This window comes from Perca fluviatilis, chromosome 10, assembly GCF_010015445.1.
Source record: "Perca fluviatilis chromosome 10, GENO_Pfluv_1.0, whole genome shotgun sequence".
NCBI classification, from domain to species: domain Eukaryota; kingdom Metazoa; phylum Chordata; class Actinopteri; order Perciformes; family Percidae; genus Perca; species Perca fluviatilis.
In genome coordinates, this window is record NC_053121.1 from 3,466,341 (window position 1) to 3,485,935 (window position 19,595).

The 19,595-nt window shown below is 39.7% G+C and overlaps 2 protein-coding genes across 2 annotated transcripts; both read left to right on the plus strand.

The window, feature by feature from the left end:
* The first annotated feature begins 717 nt into the window (after window positions 1–717).
* On the plus strand, window positions 718–9,008 carry aup1 (AUP1 lipid droplet regulating VLDL assembly factor). The gene is made up of 12 exons (XM_039813415.1): window positions 718–758; window positions 2,080–2,217; window positions 2,803–2,953; window positions 3,524–3,711; window positions 4,488–4,560; window positions 5,159–5,232; window positions 6,235–6,301; window positions 6,512–6,614; window positions 6,706–6,843; window positions 7,024–7,160; window positions 7,442–7,530; window positions 8,637–9,008. The coding sequence occupies exons 1-12, from the start codon at window positions 718–720 to the stop codon at window positions 8,680–8,682; spliced, it is 1,245 nt and encodes a 414-aa protein (XP_039669349.1). The 3' UTR covers window positions 8,683–9,008.
* Window positions 9,009–9,995: 987 nt separating this feature from the next.
* On the plus strand, window positions 9,996–17,515 carry fnta (farnesyltransferase, CAAX box, alpha). The gene is made up of 9 exons (XM_039813416.1): window positions 9,996–10,173; window positions 10,997–11,082; window positions 11,344–11,458; window positions 12,083–12,187; window positions 14,225–14,351; window positions 14,602–14,744; window positions 14,990–15,052; window positions 15,310–15,496; window positions 16,577–17,515. Exons 1-9 carry the CDS (start codon window positions 10,046–10,048, stop codon window positions 16,739–16,741), a joined length of 1,119 nt encoding a protein of 372 aa, XP_039669350.1. The 5' UTR covers window positions 9,996–10,045; the 3' UTR covers window positions 16,742–17,515.
* The last annotated feature ends 2,080 nt before the right edge of the window (window positions 17,516–19,595 follow it).

The window sequence follows — 19,595 nt, forward strand, 5'->3', positions numbered from 1 at the left end:
GAATCCCGATGGAAATCTTTACAACATAGAGTTTTTTGTTGTTGCCTTTTTCTCAGAAAAAAAAGATAAAATAAAATTGTCCGCACCCATTATACAGTATATTAGATCACACCATTGTAATTACAGCCAATAATCAAACATGAACATATCCACTAGAGGGCGACACAATACCGTAACTTTTTCTTGAGCGATTTTAATTTTGAAAGTTAAAGACCCGGAAAGCTAACGTCCATATTTAACCAGGCTGTCTTTAACAGACTGTAGTTGTTTTCTTTCAGAGCTACATATTACATGCAAGTATGCGAATAACGTACAGGTTAGGATGAGTATTAATTTGCATTTCTATGCCAAATTTAGCTAAGTCAGTTTACTTTTATGGACAGGGCACTTTTATTGTGGAGGATTCTGTCCGGAAGTGCTATTATTGTTGTTGTTGTTGATGCGACCGCTGGCGAGGCATAGGCGCTAGCGCTGCTAGCACCTTGGGTTGAAACATCTTTTGACAATCGCTAAGCTAACATTTTAAACGTGCTGTTATAGGCTGGCCGAAAACGTTTAACTCCAATCTCTCTACTTCATCGCGGGGAAAATAACGTTAGCTGTCACTTTACCCTCCGTGCGACAAAATTGCTGTCGTGAACGTTATGACTAATTTATTTTTAGGGATCAGGTTGTATTCTTAGCATTAGCCTCTGAGCAAAGCTCTGACTGGCAGACATGGAGAATCGGGGGATCGAAGACATGTTTGACTTTCGTCGGTAAGTGAGCTAGCTAGCAGCCAGCTAATGCAACGCTAATTAGCCACAGTTGCACTAGCTAGCTAACGTTACGGCCTTATGTCTTGTGTTCAAGAAATGCAGTAACGTTAACGCTATAGTTTTATAGGTGACATATATCGTTTTCTAGCTAACTAATGTCACTTTAGGAACAGTTTAAAAACATGCAGCTAGCTAACGTTCGCTAACCTAGCTAGCTGTGTGGCGGTGATGTTTACGTAAAATCTTTTTTGCTAACGCTTGTTTTACAACAGTGTGCATTGCTTTCAGTAAACGGAACACAATTCGCTGCGTTAAATGTAACGGTACATGCCTCAACTAGCTAGCTAGGTAACGTTAGCTTAACCTTACATGGGTGTTGATCTTGACATCGTAAAATTAACTTAACGTTATTCTCTCCTGATAGCTGAGAGTGAAGTTTTCTGGAAGACTCAACTTCTATAACGTTAACGCGGACACAGTAACGTAACGTTAGGCTGAGATGACATTTGTACCTCTGTGTACTTGAATATCCATTAACGTCACCTCAAATTTGAAAAGTAAAAGTTGTGCTTCGATAATATAACGTTATCGGTACTCCAAAATGGCCCATCTTTTACGTTCATGCAGGTGGGACATAGGGCCTGTAGATGCACCGATACAGACTATGGTGTCGGATTTCAGGCCGGAATACGACTAGCCAAATTGTGGGCATTTAGATGTTCTCCAGCACCTAACCCCCAAGACAATCACGTAGAGACACGTGTAATAACATGTTGAAAATGAAAGCTGCGGACTAATATAATGCGAAACGAAACTCTTATTTTAAATGCAACAACAATGCAGGAGACATGTGATTCTTTGTTCTTCAGCAGTGAATAATTTGCATACTCTAAATTTAAAAGACGTGTTTTAAATTGGTAATTTAGCGTCAAACTCTATTAGTAGTTAGATCAGTAATAGTACGTTAGTTTGCCAGCAGATGTGGGAACCGATTTTTAACTGCACCGAGTAAGGAGTATACAATACAATAGGGGCAGAATGTTGAGTTATTGTGTGATATTATAGTGATTTGGCGGTTAACCGTGGTGTGAATTGGATGAATTTGGTGGTCCAGTGCAAGTACATAAAGTTTTGAAATAAATGCAGTCCATACATTTTGTTTGTTGCTTCCTATTAAAATGTGTTTATTGCTTTGAGTGTGAATCATCTGGTATGATCACACCAGCAATTACATTTGACCCTCTCCCAAGTTTCATCCACTGACTGGATTTAAAAATGTTGTCTGCAACTCTGATTTTTTTTTCTTTTTTCTTTTGCACAGGTTTCCAAAAGATGCAGGTGTTCTCCTGCTATTGCTGATTTACTTTCCAGTTGGCATCTGTTTGATGCTAATACGGATTTTTATTGGTGTTCACGTGTTCTTGGTCAGCTGTGCACTTCCAGAGAGTTTTGTTAGAAGGCAAGTATTTAATTTATCTAGGAACACATTTTCACTCTCAGCAGTAATACTAGTTGTAAATGTGGCAGCAGTAGCTGTAGTGGTAATCATTTGGTGTCATTCTTAATAGTCTTCTAATAATATAAAAGTTTGTAATTATCATAATTTAGGTACAAGTAATACAATTACAAGGAAAAACAGGGAGAGTTAATGCTAACACACACTTTATAATGCATACTGTGTAAGTCATTAACATCATTGCAGCATTGAGTGAGAGGCAAACTCACAGATGTAATGACTGCATTAAACTCAGCCACCCCATAAAACACCATAAAGGCTAATGACTGCTCAATATATTTTCTATGGTATGTGTCTGTTACTGTGTAACCTCTTGTAAATTAAACCTGGCTCTCACCAATTCCCATGTATAATTAAAGGGGATGACTGTGGGATTAAATAACCATAACTTAAAATTAAATAACACCTGTAAATTACCTGGATGTTGCTGTAAGAGCGGTGAGAAATTGTGTATGTTATTGAGAATGGCCCACTGCATGTTAAGACGATACTGCCTCTCGTCTTACTTTAATTTCTTTGTTCTCTTAGATTTATAGTCAGGGTTATGTGCTCAGTCCTGGGGATGCATGTGAGACAGAAAAACCCTCGCTTCAGAGACAGAAACACCAAGCTGTACATATGCAACCATGTCACAGAGTTCGACCACATCATAATCAACCTTCTGACCCCCTGCCACACTGTGAGTGTTTGAATTTTAAATTTGCGTAACCGTGTTATACAGCATGTTTTAAACATTTTAGCCATCTCTCATTCGTAAGAATGCTACATGTTGCCTGTACCCGTTGGCACCTGTCAGCACGCTCCAAGGTTTCCACGCATATGCTGAAAACTGCACCATGTTTAATTCAAAGCTGTATTTATTACACTCTTGATAGTCATAGATTAGCCCTGTGAAATTAATGAATGACTGTAATAATTTCTGTAGTTTCCTTGTGCTTCTATTTGTGTTAATAACTGGTGCACTCGCAGACGTTTATAGCTCACCTACATGTCAGTGTTACATTTTCAGCACTGTGAATGTTCTCCTAGAGAAACTGCAAGTATGAAAGTACTTGTTCTGTATGTAAACCAATGGCTGCAGATGACACATCCACATTTGCAGAGGCAGTGTGTGCACCCGTGCATGAAGCATTACATGCTTAGTGTCCAGGCCATCATTGACTTATTTGTTTGACCAGTGCAAATGATGGTATTTTACTGTTGAATACAGTGTTAGGGGAACTTTCTCTGTCTCTCTCTGCTCTATTAGCCTCAGTTAGAGGGCTCCACCGGCTTTGTGTGTTGGGCCAGAGGCTTCATGGAAATCCATTCAGCACCTGGCCAGGAAGCAATAGGAGAGTCTCTTCAGAGGTACTGCTCCACTGAAGGCACCCCGCCTTTGCTCCTGTTTCCTGAAGAGGACACCACAAACGGCCGTGCTGGCCTGCTGAAATTCAGGTTAGTGCTAACACTTTTGTTGCAAGACCGTCTACTCAGCGTTTGATTCATGTCACTAAGGACGACGCTGTTATTATTTGTGAGCGGAAATTGTTTGATGCAGTGCGAGCAGAAAGTGTGACTCATTGAGGAAATGTAAAATTTTTACCCACAAATTCTACTTTTGCTCTCTTGTCTCTGGTCATTTGCATTTACCTACAATAATTAAAACGGACCTACAGCACAACAGTAACTGTTAGGGATCTATCTGTGTGTGCACATATTGTTTTGGCCTCATACTCATGACTTTGGTTGTAGAAAGTGATTTTATCAAGCCAGCCGCAAATTATCATTCCTCTTCCATGGCACTTTGAGATAGAGATTAATTACCTTGGCGGTTGTTTCCCCTCCCTAATTTCCCTCTAGAGTTCTATGGGCAAATTAGTGTAAAGAAGTGAAAACAGCTGCGAAATGGATTCATTTCTATCGTTAATTTGAGTAGCTCAGAACCTTGTGTACTATTTATTCTGCTGAAGACTCCGGAGATTCACTGAAACCCAATACAACTTGAAGGAGCACTTTATAATAAGATCAATAATATATCGCAGTGCTTTTGTTTACGGAGTTCAGAAATGTAGCTTATATTAGTTATTCACCACACACTTAAAGTGACTAAATCAGTATCAAACACGCCACCAGTTTGCTGACCGTTTGCCTTTATAAATATATTCAGAATTCTATTTATCTTCAGTAAAGTCAGATTTTGTTCACCAGCTAAATGTATTTTTCCCTCTCAGTTCCTGGCCTTTCTCACTGACTGATTCCATTCAACCTGTGGCCTTACGGGTGACCAGACCATTGATTGCTTTGGTAATGTAATTTAAACTTGCATTTTTAAGATACAAAATAGAGTGAAGGGATAAGATACATAAACAACATGGACACCTTTACCAACATATGATCATTTTACAGTATTCCTGGTTTAAATCTTGAATGCTGTCTAAAATATCTAAAGTGTTGCACAGCAAGTACAAAGAGAAGAGATTTCTTAATGTCGTTGCTAATGATGACACAAAAACCATGTAACAACTAGAGTGCCTATAACAAGACGCTGAAATGCAAAATGTTTGCATACAGAGGAAGAATGGATATCAATAGGGGAAAATTATATATTTTATATTCCATTCCCAGCTGTGGAAAATAATTACGAAATGAATAAACTTTCCTGGAAGCAAAAGCAAGCTGATTAGTGTGGGCTGCTTAAATCTAATCCAGCCATCTCGGTACTGAGAATAAATGTGTCTTGTGATGCTGTGTGCAGCACTGGCTACAGTTGAGCCTTTGCAATCAGTGAAGATATTTTTAAATACCTGCAGGTTCTCCTGGATTATTGTCCATATCCTCTCATGTTACACTACACTGTACTATAACAGTACGGTTAACCTCATTGTATTTTGTCTGTCCACAGAGCACACCTGAGTCAAGCTGGCTGACGGAGCTCTTATGGACATTTTTTGCTCCATGTACAGTGTATCATGTAAGGTACTAAATAATTTGTATCATTATTTCTATCAGCAATTGCTTTTTAAAAGTTGAATCCTGATATTCTGCAGCTGAATGATCAACAATAATCCAATCGTTTAGTTTATTTTTCATGAGGTAGTATTGGGGAGATTTTATGTAAAGTAGATCTACAAAGTACAAAAAGACACCATCCCCAGCACATCTTCTCTGGCCAGTAATGTTGATCAACCAGCCCCAGTTTCAAATGGTTTTAAAGGTCCAGCGTGTAATGTTTTTAGTTGCCCATTCACAATTTTTTTTTCATGACTAGAATTTACTACCATCATCAATTCCAAGTATTCCTATTGGCTTGAAATTTTGCATTTGCATGAACTGGGGTAGACGCGACGCCAGCTTGAGCGTACGTTTTGCGCGAGACGTAATACGTCACCATAACGGCAGGCAGCCTGATTGGACGAACGTGTCAGGTGGGTCTGGCTTCTCCCGAATTTCAAACGCACCATAATGGCGGCTCCCTCGGAATAAGATCTTGTATTTTACGAAAATAGTTCACCAGAATGTGTTTCTGAAAAAATTTTAAGCGAGAAATAGGCCGTGCAGTTGCTGAATCTGTCTTCATTTCAGATCGACAAAGGTCAGTTTAAAAGATTTTCGTCAGATTTTGAGAGACTTTAGTCACGCTCATCCCACTCGTCATTTCCGGTAATTGGTCATTGAGTCCGACTGCCCATCGGCCGATTCAACAAGTCAAATCGGCCCAGATGAAGGCCGACAGTCCTCCGACTGATGACGGCACGGAACACACCGAACAGACTCGGGTTACCGACCTCGCCAGACTCGGGTCACCGACCTCGCCAGACTGTCCGACTGCCAACTAAATTGCTTTTGTTTAATTTATTATTTTTTTAGTTCTCGGAGTTCCAAATTTAGTTTTTCCTATTGACTTTAAACATTTCTTTTGCCACAATTGTTTTGTTTTTTTTACTTCACGTTGCTTTTTGTTTTTCATTTTCATCCCAGTTGGCTCCCACCAGTATCCAGACAAGATGACGAGTCCAAGCCGGAGTTTGCCAACAAAGTCCAGGAGGTAAAACCAATGTTTGCCAGTTGAGTGGATTCATAAAGTGTTTGATTTGTAACCGGTAACACAAAGACCAAGTCATACCATTTTTATCCAATTTCCTGACCACAGCACCCATATCCAGATCCAGGTCTCTCATTAGTTGACTGCATGGCTCTTGCTGTAGTTCCCCCACGCTAAAGGTGTGTCTTAGAGTATGCGTGTCTGTAATTTCAGCTACTAGCCGGTGAACTTGGCGTGGTCTCCACCAAGATCACTAGAGCTGATAAAGCAGAGCACATCAAACGGAAAAGGCACACTGTACCACAAACATCTACAAGTAAGTCAATTACATAAACGCAACATGTAAGGATCCAGCTGGTTGTTTTTTTTGGGGGGGGGACTGACAGCTGTTCTTTTCCTTACGCTAGGCGTCAGACCTGGCTCTATTGGTCTTGGTTTCATGGTCCAGAGTTTGGGTACGGATGATCATAGGATTGCTAAGATGGCCCAACAGGTGAAGGAGGTGCTGCCTCATCTCCCACTGAACGTCATCGCAAAGGACTTGGGTAGGGCCTAGTTTCAGTGCACGTTTACATTTCCACATACCTGACAACCCATTGGAATGTGCTGTCATTATTGTTCGCTCTGCTCTATCCCGTTCTTTCAGTTTCTAACACATCCTTTTTAAAAACTTGACTAGGGTTTCAATTGCTATGGACTTACAGTTGTATCTTGATTGTGTACAGCAAAGACCAACTGTGTTGACACCACCATAACAAATCTGCTGGAGAACAAAGAGGAAAGTCCAATGGGAGCAACTGGGACATCCACATGTGGGTCTATGAACAGCTCCTACTCCTCTGGTTCTGCTCCCGCCATAAAGGTTCGACCATTCAACATGATTCAACACGTCGGAGTTCTCTAACGGAGGAATTTATCATTTAGGATCCATTTTAATCCTATGTAAACATATGAAGTTCATATTTCCTAGACTATTACTAGGGAATTATGAGTTGCATAGAAACAATTCAGTGTTGGAAAGTTTAGTTCAGCTACTTAATCTTGTGAATGGTTGATTGATTTTATCTGTCTTCACTTGCAATTCATCCATCTTGTTTTTTTTTTTATAAACTAAATTGAATTCCATTTTCTTTTCATCCACAGCCCGCTGCCAAATCTTTCGGGAAATCACCAGTTGACAGACATTTGTCTCTCCAAGAGAGAAAAGATGCGCTGTATAATTTTGCTAGAAGGTGAGATTTTCTTGCCATTAGCAATGTCACATCGTAAAGAGATTGTATTATTTGGAAGAGGAGCATAATTTGTGTTAATGTTGCAGCATATAGGTCAGTTATACATGGTTGCATAAAATATTCCATTTGTCTCTAATCAAATCCTTGTTAATGTTAATAAAAGACCTCAGAAATAAAGCCAAAGCTGCTTCATTATGCACAACAACTTGCAGTTGTGCACAAGAGAACCGGTTTGCAATATTCGGTTACACTTTACTTTAAGTTTTCTACATAAGAGTGACATGACGCCGTCATGAACGTGTCATAAAACATTATAAACAAGTCATAAACGTTTATGACAGAACTCTTTTTTTAGTAAGTGTCATTCGGTTTTGTCATGACACGTTAGGGTTAGGGTTACAATAAACAATTAACAATCGAGTCTCTTGCCGTTCTTTGAATTTGTCTGACGATTTTGGCGTCGGCCCTTCCCAACAGAAGTTCCAGAATCTCGTTGTCTCTTAAGTTAGACATTTTCATTGCCGTCTCATGTAAATTACCCTTTTTTTTTCTTTACCCTCGATGTTGGTTTTCTTCCGATTTTGCGAGTCGCATGAAATGTCCTGAACATGCCCACTGCTTGCTGTGAATTCTCACACTTTGGGCTCAATTTTAGATTACACGGACTTCGTACTAGGGAGGCCAAAACATTTTTGTAGGTTAAACTACTGCTCAGAATAGGTATGTACATGGAAAAATATACCCCCAGTGGGTTTACAGCAGTGAAGTGCTGTATAATCTAGGACACACTATTACTCTAGGACAGAAATAATTCTGCATTCATTTTAATTTGGTCCAGAAAGGCACGGAAAGAGCTACATTAATTAAAGCACAGTGATCCATGCAGTCTGTAGTTAAGTGTTTGTGTCACATCTATTGTGTGTGTGTGTGTGTGTGTGTGTGTGTGTGTGTGTGTGTGTGTGTGTGTGTGTGTGTGTGTGTGTGTGTGTGTGTGTGTGTGTGTGCGTGTGCGTGCGTGCGTGCGTGCGTTAAATTCTTGACCGATTATACTAACTCTTATGAAGTAAACACTGACTTTTGGATTTTATCTGTTTTTCCTCATCTAGACGCTATATTGAAAAACACGGATTGGATGAAGAAGACAGTCACTGAACACACTTTGGGTCAAGCCATCATTATAAATATGTCCGAGAGAAGCATATTCAACTTGCATAGCCGTCTTATTTGAATGGTGATTTTATATTCCGTCAACAGGTTCTGTTTCAAAACAGATTTTGTTAATTGCAAACAATGGAGACAAGTATTGAGAACACGTATATGTTGATGGAAAGGGTGATTATGCATGTGTTTAATTCTTCATTCTGGCTGATACATAATTTTGATAACAATTTGTATTACAATCCACTGACTGTGAATCATCTATTTATTTTTATAATGTCCAGAGTGGTTGATGAAAATAAAGTTCAGCTTGACCTTAAGAAAGTTGTCTCTGATGGTGTTTCAATTGAGCGTTGACTCAAGTCCACAGCTTGGCTTGGGAAAGAAATTATTAAATGTAAATGTTGGTTGCATATAATCTGTATTTTGAATATTTAATTTACATTTAAGGACTACGGTCATAATGCTTGTCTGTTTCCTAATGCAAGACAACCAAATCTTGCCATAAGAGGGAGCCAGAGAGTAAGTTGGCCCACAAGTCTGTACTGTCCTGTCCTCTTCAGAAGAGATTTCTTTGGGACAGACACACACACACACACACACACACACAATAAAACCAAAAGCTGTCCAAGACTAGAGAATGGAGAGTTAGGTTGATGCATGAACTATGAGTGTAATAAAATATGTGCATCTGAGCAAATGTGTAGGTGCAAGTTAAAAGCTAAAATTGGTCATGTTTTGTTGAAACAAGTCAAAGACAGATGTTCTGATACTGAATTGAATGTGACACTTAAATGCAGTGTGAACGGATCTTGATATGCAGATCTTCTAGTCTAGTTAGCTGTGTCAATACCATTTTGACAGCTGGTAAAGACAAAAAAAATGTTTTCTAGTGATTGTCTTACATCCATAATAAATCGTGTGTACTGTTTATAAAGTCATGCCTGAAAATATTTTACAAGGTAAAAAAAATAAAGTGTCCGCTCTTACATCCAGTTTGAAAGTGGTGGCAACTTTTTTTTTCTCGCCCTTAAATGTCACATCTCGGCAGCCCGTGTCATAGATATATACACTATGAGCCCGTGTCACAGAAAATTCCTGCACAATTGCATAGACGGTCATCAGTCAGATTATTTGTTTTACACCTACTTGCTCTGTGGGTCCATGGATGTATTGAGAGAGCGTGTGGGACGACATTTTAATGAATACTATCCATAGACTGTATAAAATAGCTATTATCAAACTGAAAGGTTAAAACCTATATTTCCCGCAGTACGTAAAAGCAGCGTTCCGCTACACCGGATATTACGTTTTCTTCCTTCTTGACTACAGAACCGATTAAGCTACAAAGTTAGCGATGTCAGGTATCGAGGAAATTTCAAATGAATCTGTAGAAGTGAAGGAAGACGAAGAGTTTGATGTAGAGGCTGAGGACCACCTAAGGGATGATTTTTTTCATGACCCGACTCGATATATATTTTACAGGTAGGCTTTGGTTATCATCATGTTTGCATAAATGTTCGGGTGGCTAGCTTGGTAGCAGGCTCTAACGGTATTAGCCACTTCTTCACATAACTTTAGTTAGTAACACGTTGATAACTTCTTTAATGTCAGTTTTGTTAGGGAGTTTTCGTTGATGTTTGCAATAATAACACTACCAACAGTGTTATTGGGTGCAACAGCAAACCTTAAACATTAATTGGAAAACGTTAGCTAGCTGTTGTGCTAACGTTAATTGACTGGTGCTTTCTGTAAACGCACCCCACCCCTGCTGCCAAGTAGGAAAATGAAAGAAACTAACAAAGTCACAAATATACCTAATGTGCCGACGCAACGATACAAATGTTAATCTTAGTTATTTTACTATGAATTTACATCTTTAGTTTGTTGTTGTTGTTGTTGTGTGTGTAATAACGCGGTAAGTAGTGCTAACGTTAGCTATTTTCTGCCTTCATTTCCATTTTAGATAGATACTTTATTGATCCCCAAGGGGAAATTCAAGGTCCCACTAGCTAGCTTAAAGACATCACACACAACATACACATACATAATGAGCAGGATGATAAAATAACAAATCCGCATGAATAATATGGACAATAACAGTACTAAGGGATGTATAAGCATAAGAGGCTTGGAGTGACAGGGCAGGGACTGACCCTGTGATTCAGTCTGCAGTCTGGTAGTGCAGCTAAGTCCAATATTTCAAGGTTAAAGTCTAGAGACCAGCATTAAATATGGACAATTTAAAATAATAATAATAATTTTAGGTTAGCAGACAAGAAACCCCCCCTGTGTTTTTGTGTTTCAGAGACAGAAAGGAGTGGTCTGACCTGGAGCCTGTTCCTCAGGATGATGGACCCAATCCTGTAGTGAAGATCGCCTACTCTGAAAAGTGTAAGATTGTTGGGCTTGTTAGTAAGACATGGGAGTCCCATAGAGGTGAAAGTGATGAGTCAAAACTTGCAGATGTCTGAGCCATAACTTGTAACATAATACATCTGTAATACCGTATAACTTAATAATTAGAATAACTATAACTTTAAGATTAAAAAAAACAAGACATTTGACCAAACACATATTCAGTAGTAGTTTAAGTCTTTACATTGTTGTTGTTGTTGTTGTTTATAACTAGTTTACATATATTCCTTCCAACAGTCTCAGATGTGTATGATTATTTCCGTGCACTCCTGAAGAATGATGAAAGAAGCGAGCGGGCCTTTGCATTGACATCAGAGGCCATTGAGCTAAATGCTGCCAATTACACAGTTTGGTGAGCATGCTGCATTTTTGGAATGTCGAAAAGTAGTTTATTATTCTGTAGTTTCTCATTTTCACATCATGGGGAATAAAAAACATATCAACATTTTCTGTTTAAAATCATGGTTTATAGAATTACTTTCAAAGTGATGCTTTGGGGGGAAAATAATCTCAAATTGGATGGGAGGGAGTACTTCTGATGCTGGGCTGTGGATCATAAAAAGGCGCAACTCCTCAGTCAAACAGTACAACATTTTGTCTTCAGATATCTTGTTGTGTTTGGATGTAGTTAAAAGTAAGGTAGCTCATTCTTACATTTTGGAAATGTATATCAGAATGGACTACTCCCTCTATAAATGTAGTTACAAGTATGGCAGCTCATTCTGTCAGGTAGGAAATATCTATCAGAATCTGCCCTACTTCATCCATAAATGTAGTTAAAAGGTAACTCATTCTGTTAGGTAGGAAATATGTCTCAGAACGAACTACTTCATCCATCAAGTGGCTGTACCTTAATGAACAAAGAGGTCACACCCCCACAAGTTGTCAATTAGTCATATTAATGTGTATATATTTAAAAATGTAGTAGGACCAGTACATCTGTTCATTAAGAGTTCTTGGGTTTGGGTATGTGCAGGCACTACAGGCGAGTACTGCTGCAATCTTTATCAAAGGATCTGAGGGAAGAGATGAGGTACATCACCGCCATCATCGAGGAGCAACCCAAAAACTATCAAGTCTGGTGAGTGCTGGCCAATTCATTTCAGGTCACATGTATGTTGTTAAATCATGTGACATTACTTAACCCTAAGGTCTAAGCCCTTTTTTCCCATCTTTTGTTCGCCTGGTCTCCTTGTGTAATAATACTTGTATAACCTCAACCCTGTGATGCACAGTTAAGTTCTAGACCTCATTTCTTTCAGGAGAACCTAGGATCAGGATATGCTGCAGGGATGTCACATGAATGTATAAATTGTTAAATGACTATAAAGACAAAAGAAAAGACTAAACAGAAATGAAATCTCCCAGAAACGTATTGACATCACACAGAGAACAATAATGGCAAAACACAGAAAATAGCCGTTCAAGAAGAGGTCTGTGGAAAGGGCGAGCTCTCTGCTGATCAGCTAGAGCTACGGCGAGACGATCGGTCCAAAGGCCGCGAAGCAAACGGAACATACGCCCAAGTTGATTTTTGGATTCATAATTATTTATTTAGGTTACAAAAAAACACTGTAATTCCACGATGATTTAAAAAAGCTTCTGGATGGGCTACAAGTGTTACATGGTCTCGTTAAAATGGCGTATTTCTCTGCTTCTAAAAGGAAAAAAAAAAAATTCTCTGGAGATATTAAACACAAAATCTAATGTTCCTGATTTCGTGTTGTATGCGACACGGCCGACTCCATTAAAAGTAGAATATGTGGGGAGTGTTGCTTTACTGTTTCTACACACACAGTGTTAAACGTTGGCCTCTCCTCTCTGGCTCAGAGCCAGAGAGAATAAACAGCAGAGGCAAGCAAGTTAGAGAGTGAAGGAAGAGAGGGAGCTCTGTACGAAGCAGGGAATCGGAGGAATAAAACAGCCTTTTCAGATTGTTTACTGTGGTCATGATCTAAGACCCATTCAGACCAGAAAAAGCCACCCGGCAATTTTGTCCCAGGCTTGTTAAAGTGGTCATATTATGCTTTTTGGCTTTTTCCCTTTATTGTGTTATATATCTTTTTTTGTGCACGTTATAGGTTTACAAAGTAAAAAGCCCAAAGTCCCCCCCAAAGGGACTTACCATCTCCAACAGAAAACACTGTTCCCAAACTGTTCCAAACAGCTCTATTGTAGTCCAGCCTTTACTTCAGAGACAAACGTGGTCACTTTGTAACACATGTTATAATGCTCGCCTAACTGCTAGCATGGCACGCCCTCATACTCTGCTTCTGACTGGCTAGTAGTCCTTACCTAGGTACTGTCAGGGCACGCCCTCATACTCTGCTTCTGACTGGCTAGTAGTCCTTATCTAGGTAATGCGCATGTGCGACTCCCAACAAAGATGGTACAGGAGTGAGATGCCTCACTCTGTAGCTTAAACAGAGAGCTCAACACACAGGGTGAAAAGAGGAGCTGCAGCAATGTGCTGTACAACAAATATATGGTGTTTTCTGAAAATTAAACCACATGAACCTATTCTGGTACAACCTTTAAATACAATTACGAACCTGAAAATGAGCATAATATGAGCACTTTAAGGTGGTGGTAGTGGCCGCACTTGAAGGCAACTTCATTTCACGGAGAAAGAAAAGAGCTGGAGCTTGTTGCAGGAAACAGTCAGCTGTGATACAAACTCCTGGTCAGTTAAGTGCTTGTGCTTCATTCTTTAACTTCAGTGTTTTAAAACTTTCTTGTGGCAGCGATAGAAGCAGGGATATTTCCTGTACAAGACTCTCACATCGCCCTTAAAACAGGCTGCCAAGTCTGATCGCCAGTTACATGATTGGTCACAGCAGGGTGATGAGGGTTGTGTTTCTCCAAAAGTAGATTTTTTTTTTTTTCATTTAAAATGAATGGAAAGACTGTCTGAGGTCCGCCGCAGTGTGTGTGTATGCATTTTTTATTTCAATTTCAATATTTTGTTAACATTTGATCAAATATGAATTATTGGAAAATAACCAGAGATTAATAGACAGTGGCGAAAGAAAAGGTGAAGTAAGGTATTTAAAAAGAAATGATTTTGTTAAATGAAAACTTTAGAAAATAAAAACAGTTTGCTAAACTCCTCTTCCAGGCATCACAGACGTATGGTGGTAGAGTGGTTGAATGACCCCTCGGAGGAATTGGAGTTCATTGCGGACATTCTCAGCCAAGATGCAAAGAACTACCACGCCTGGCAGCACAGACAGTGGGTTATCCAGGTAGGTGTTGGAGCTCTTAGCAGAGTTTGGCTTAAAAAAACAATGAGGGCTGAGATCCAGTTTTCTGCCCACAGTGAGCCCCTCTGCCAGAATAAATCCTTTTCCTTATTAATCTGGGTGTTTGTTGATGTGTTGTTTGAGTGCCTCTGCGTGGTCAGTATCTGCTCATACATCGCAGGGCCACCACTAAAAGCACTACATGATTACATAAACAAGCACCTCGCCAACATTTGTCTTATTCAATTTGCAGGAGTACAAACTGTGGGACGACGAGCTGGACTTTGTGGAGAATCTTCTGGAAGAAGATGTGAGGAATAACTCTGCATGGAACCAGAGGCATTTTGTAATTTCTCACACTTCAGGCTTCTCTGATGCAATGGAAAGAGAGATTCAGTGAGTACTTTTCCTACAAATCTGGAGGATTTGGACACCGTTCAATTGCATGAAATTGCATTTAAAGTCAGTCGTTAAGAGGAATGCTTTCTGGAGTGTTAAGCATAATTTCCTGTATTTACTTGCCAAAATATAGGCGTACAATGAACTTTTTGTATAACCCCGGCATTGTTCCTGATTCAGTATGTGCAAGTGCATTGTTTTCTGAGCCATGCATTTCACTGATTTTCCTCTCTTTGCGTAAGGTATTGTCTGTGCCAGATCAAGAAGGCTCCCAACAATGAAAGCGCATGGAACTATTTGAAAGGGTAAGATGTCACATATCCGATATTTATTTTCTAAAGTACTGTATATCCCAGTAAATCTTCAAGGAGCAAAACAATTTTTCTATTTTCTTTGAAATTCTTTCTTATTTGTTCATCCGGTTCAGTCTTTAAAAAGAGAAATCACAGATTTTTCAGTGCGCCATCTCCATTCAGACATTCACAATATATGACATGCTACAGGCTATTAAAAATGGAAGGGCTCACTCACAGTGTCCTCGCTTCTTTCTTTCTTCTCCAAGGATTCTGCAACCTCTAGGTCTGTCGTCTCAGCCAGGCCTGCTGGAGAGAGTCCTTGAGCTGAAGCAGACACACTGTTCACCTTACCTTCTTGCTTTCCTGTTTGATTGCTACGAGGACGCCTTAGAGAACAGCAAAGAAAATGTGGCAGAAGAGGAACAACAGAAAACTTTAAAAAAGGCTCTAGAAGTAAGTGCTTTGTTAAAGAAAATTACAACCTTTAGAAATGGTTACAAATGGTGATTATTATGACTGTGATTATTAAAGTTTTAGTGCGTAACTTTTAGATATTAATAAATATCTGTTCCATTCAAGCCATTGCCAAATGAGTTGCTACAAAGCTAATTAAGACTATCAGCTCCACACAATTCTCTCTGGATTTCTCAGTATGACTATGTTCAGAAACTGGTGTCGTGCCTTTCCCGCGCAGAAAAGCGACTAGTGATAGACTGATTTTATCGGCCGGCCGATATATCGGGCCGATATTTGCGTTTTTACTGCTGCGTTCGCCGATAGTTTTTTCCCGGCGTTATTTACAGACAGGCGTCCACAGGCAGCTCTTTGTTGCTGGAGACACTGCAGTTCACGTGCAGACCATGCACTGCCCCTCCCCCACTAGCACCATGGCAGTTAACCATATGCAGCACACCCATCCATATGATGCGCATTGGACACATAATTTGGGTGATATGAATGTGAGAAGATTGCAGAAGTGCCACTGATCTGTGTTTTTGTTTAATATTTTTAAAGAAATGGCAGGGCAGATTCCGAAAACAAATCCAGTGTGGCAGGCTTTACATTTTTATGATGTAAATTGAGGGAGCAAAAGCAGTATCGGCTCAAGAAAATCGGCAGTCCGTATCGGTCATATGCTAAGGCTGATGAAAAAGAAATCGGCACTAAAAAAATCCATATCGGTCGATCTCTAAAAGCGAGTGAAGATAATGACCTCTTCTGAAGAGTCCATCATGTTTTTTTAATCCTCCGTGTCCTCCTTGGCTACTGGCAACTGTGTAGAGGAGAGGTGGGGGGTGGTGCGCGATCACGTGAGGCTTGTATCATGTGGCTGTGCCGACAGTTTTGTTGTCATTACTTAGAATTCCTCATGGGGGAGACAGAAATTATGCACTATAGCTTTAAGCATGCATTTAATCTTTGATGTTAAGAAATTCTCTATGAGAGATCAGGATTATTTTTTTTTAAATAAACTGCAAATTGCACCATTGTTGTTTTTCTGACCCTTCTTGTTTTTGGTCTCCCTTCCTAAAGATTTGTCAACTCCTGGCACAGGAGGACACCATCCGTAAAGAGTACTGGCTGTTTTTGGGACGTTCGTTAAAGAACAAACATGGAAGCAGCGACCCCTCTAGTGAGCCTCTGGCAGATGATCCTGAGCCATCAGTCCCAGCATCCGGGCAGCAGGAGATGAGCTAGGCCACCAGGAGGCTCCCACTGTTTCCACTCCTGTCCTGCTTCATCGATACTGTCAGCAGAACCGACCCATGCAGTTTAATATTACTGTAAAATGCTATAATGTATGGCTGAAGACGTTTCTTAAAATAACCACTAACATGAGATCGCCGTGGGGAAGGGGTTGGGATGAAATCAAGCTCTTACTAAAGTGTAATTACATAGGATAGAGAAGTGGATTAAATGTCAAAAATATGTCAACGTTTTTCTACCAGTATGAACTAAATAACTACACATTTGAGCTGTGCGTCATACATCCGGAATTGGAAACCATTTAGCCAGTTTATCGTCACCTTTAGTGGCTGTTCTCACTTTGTTTGAATCTGATTACATCGCTCTTTTTGTCTTCTGAAACTAAAAATGTGCGATCGACAGCAGTCACCGTTTACTGATAAAGCCTTGTCAGTGTTTTCATGCACACTTGTGTTGTTTTTGAGTGAGGCTAGGTACACATCTTGTGTTAATATCTGTTTAGAGAAAAGAAAATCTACACTAGCAGGAGCTTTCTGATATGGTGTTACTTTTGTATATTTAAAAAAAAAATTATGTTAGTTTTGTGGTCATTCTGAAAGGTTAATGAAAAACCTTTTGTTGTGTCAGGAATGTCGAGAATACATGTTATTGTGTTTTAATGGAGGGCAGCAGAAAAACATCATGAAGCATAAAAATAAGACTAGTAATACTGAGAGTGATTTGTAAAACTATCAGTGATAATAAAGCAGATGAGAGATGCAGGGGTGTGCTGCTGCATTCTAATCAATGAGTTACACAACATCACAGCGTTTTTCTAAATCTATATCAGTTGCTCTAAATGAGCCACTATCTTGCTTTGGCCAGAGTTTGTTCCGTGTGCTGCTCTGAGCTGTGCTGCCAGGAGAAAAGTGAACTAAACCAGCGAGCCTGTGAGCATGTATTGACACTCACGCAGCCCCATGTCCTGGACTCCCTTGGAGCTAGGAAATGGATTTTACTCCACTAGATGCAGCTGTTTCTACTTCTGACACTACCAGACAATCCATCCCTCCAGTTTCTAACCAAGCAGTTGGTTTGCCAGCAGTGTGTAATTACAGCTTCTGTAAATACTTGATATTAGAGTAGGACTGCTTGCTTTTCTCTGCTTTTCCTCCTTAGCGTGGAGGACACTGATTGGCAAGATCACGTCATCAGCAGTTATGACATCAGTGAGCATCAGGGCAGTATGACACTGATGTTACAGGCTAAATAATGGGATTAGTGTGGTCTAATGTACTGGCAGATGCTAAAATATTTCCCTCTTTTTGTCTTTTAACAAAAGATAGTTTTGTCTGTGTAACTGTGTAAATGAGTGGAGCAGCTAATTTGTTAAATAAGAGCTGAATTAACAAATCAGGCCACCTGACACAATCCAGGCTGCCAAGTGAATATAAATGTTGGCCACACTGTTTCAACTTATTAAACTAAACAGATCAGGTACATGCTGCATCACTTCAAGCAATGTTTGGAGGACAGGGCTCCCTAGCGGGTAAACCCAGAACAAAAAGGGTCCCAGACAGTGTATAATTAAAATACTAATTAAAACCAGCACAAGTCCAAACAAACCACCCAGGTTCCCTTGCAATCTGCAGGCTATGGAAGTTATTAAATACAGGTGAAGAAGACAAGACTGCAGCCAATAATCTGTCGCCTGTTCAGGTGTCCATATGTAATGTCACAAACAGCAGTTATAATTTTAAGATGCATGCACAGGCACGGTGGATTAACAGGAGACCATGCGTATCAGTGTAGAGTCCTGGACCAGATCCAGCTTGGTTCCGAGACATCTGTTTCTTCTAAGTGGTGGGAAAGGCAGCGAAGCCTGTGTGGGACTCTCTCCGTTTATCACAGGCTCAGCCACATGTTTTGTTTGCAACACTGATACACAGGAGACGTTGATACCAGAACCATACAGCACATGTAAGATGTTTGAGGGTAACATATTTGCATACATAGTGTATTTTCATAATGTCATTCAATAGAGAAAACAGACAGATAGAATCTCAGATGAAAGGTAATTGCAAATTTGGCAACGATGTAAGAGAATTCAATGCCCTAATTAATCATCGCCTCTGTAAGATTAAAAGGGCTTCTATTGTAACCATTAAATACACAATGCAAACTAGAGCCAAAGACTGCTGTATGAAAAATTAAGATTTTAATTACAATGAATTGAAAGGGAAAAGACTCAAAACTGCACACAGCAAGCTAAGGTGACTCAAATTATACCAGAAAGCATGCATTTAAAATGGCCTTAGTCTCCATTTAACACAGCAGACAAGGCTCCCATAGAAAATGTAATACAATACCATTAGAGCTATACACTAAATTGAATACTGAGTATCGCTAGCAGTGGTTAACTTGGTAGTTTGTCTCGTTTGTTTGAACACAAAATTAAACAGAAGCACATTGAAATACTTAAAGAAACTGCAAACCATGTGTGCTTGAAGTTTTAGTCTCATACTATTACTATATTGCTCTTAATATCAACAAAACCCCTGAAAATCCAACAATAAAATGATCCCACTAACCACTAGGTACTGTGTGCATATCTGAACCCTGATATATCTCATTCTATACATTGTTGTCTATTAAAAACACATCAGTGTGTCACACTGTTGCACTGGCTGACATGTCCCTTCATTACAACAAACATGGGCTCTGTAGTTTATTTTGAGTTGATGCCACATACACCGTTCTGGTGCCTCAAAAACTCACTAGAGCACAACATGTCTATTAACCCGTGGCTGAGTTAAGTGGTGATTTTCTGTGGGTTTGTCACAACAAGCAACGCCTTTCAAATTAC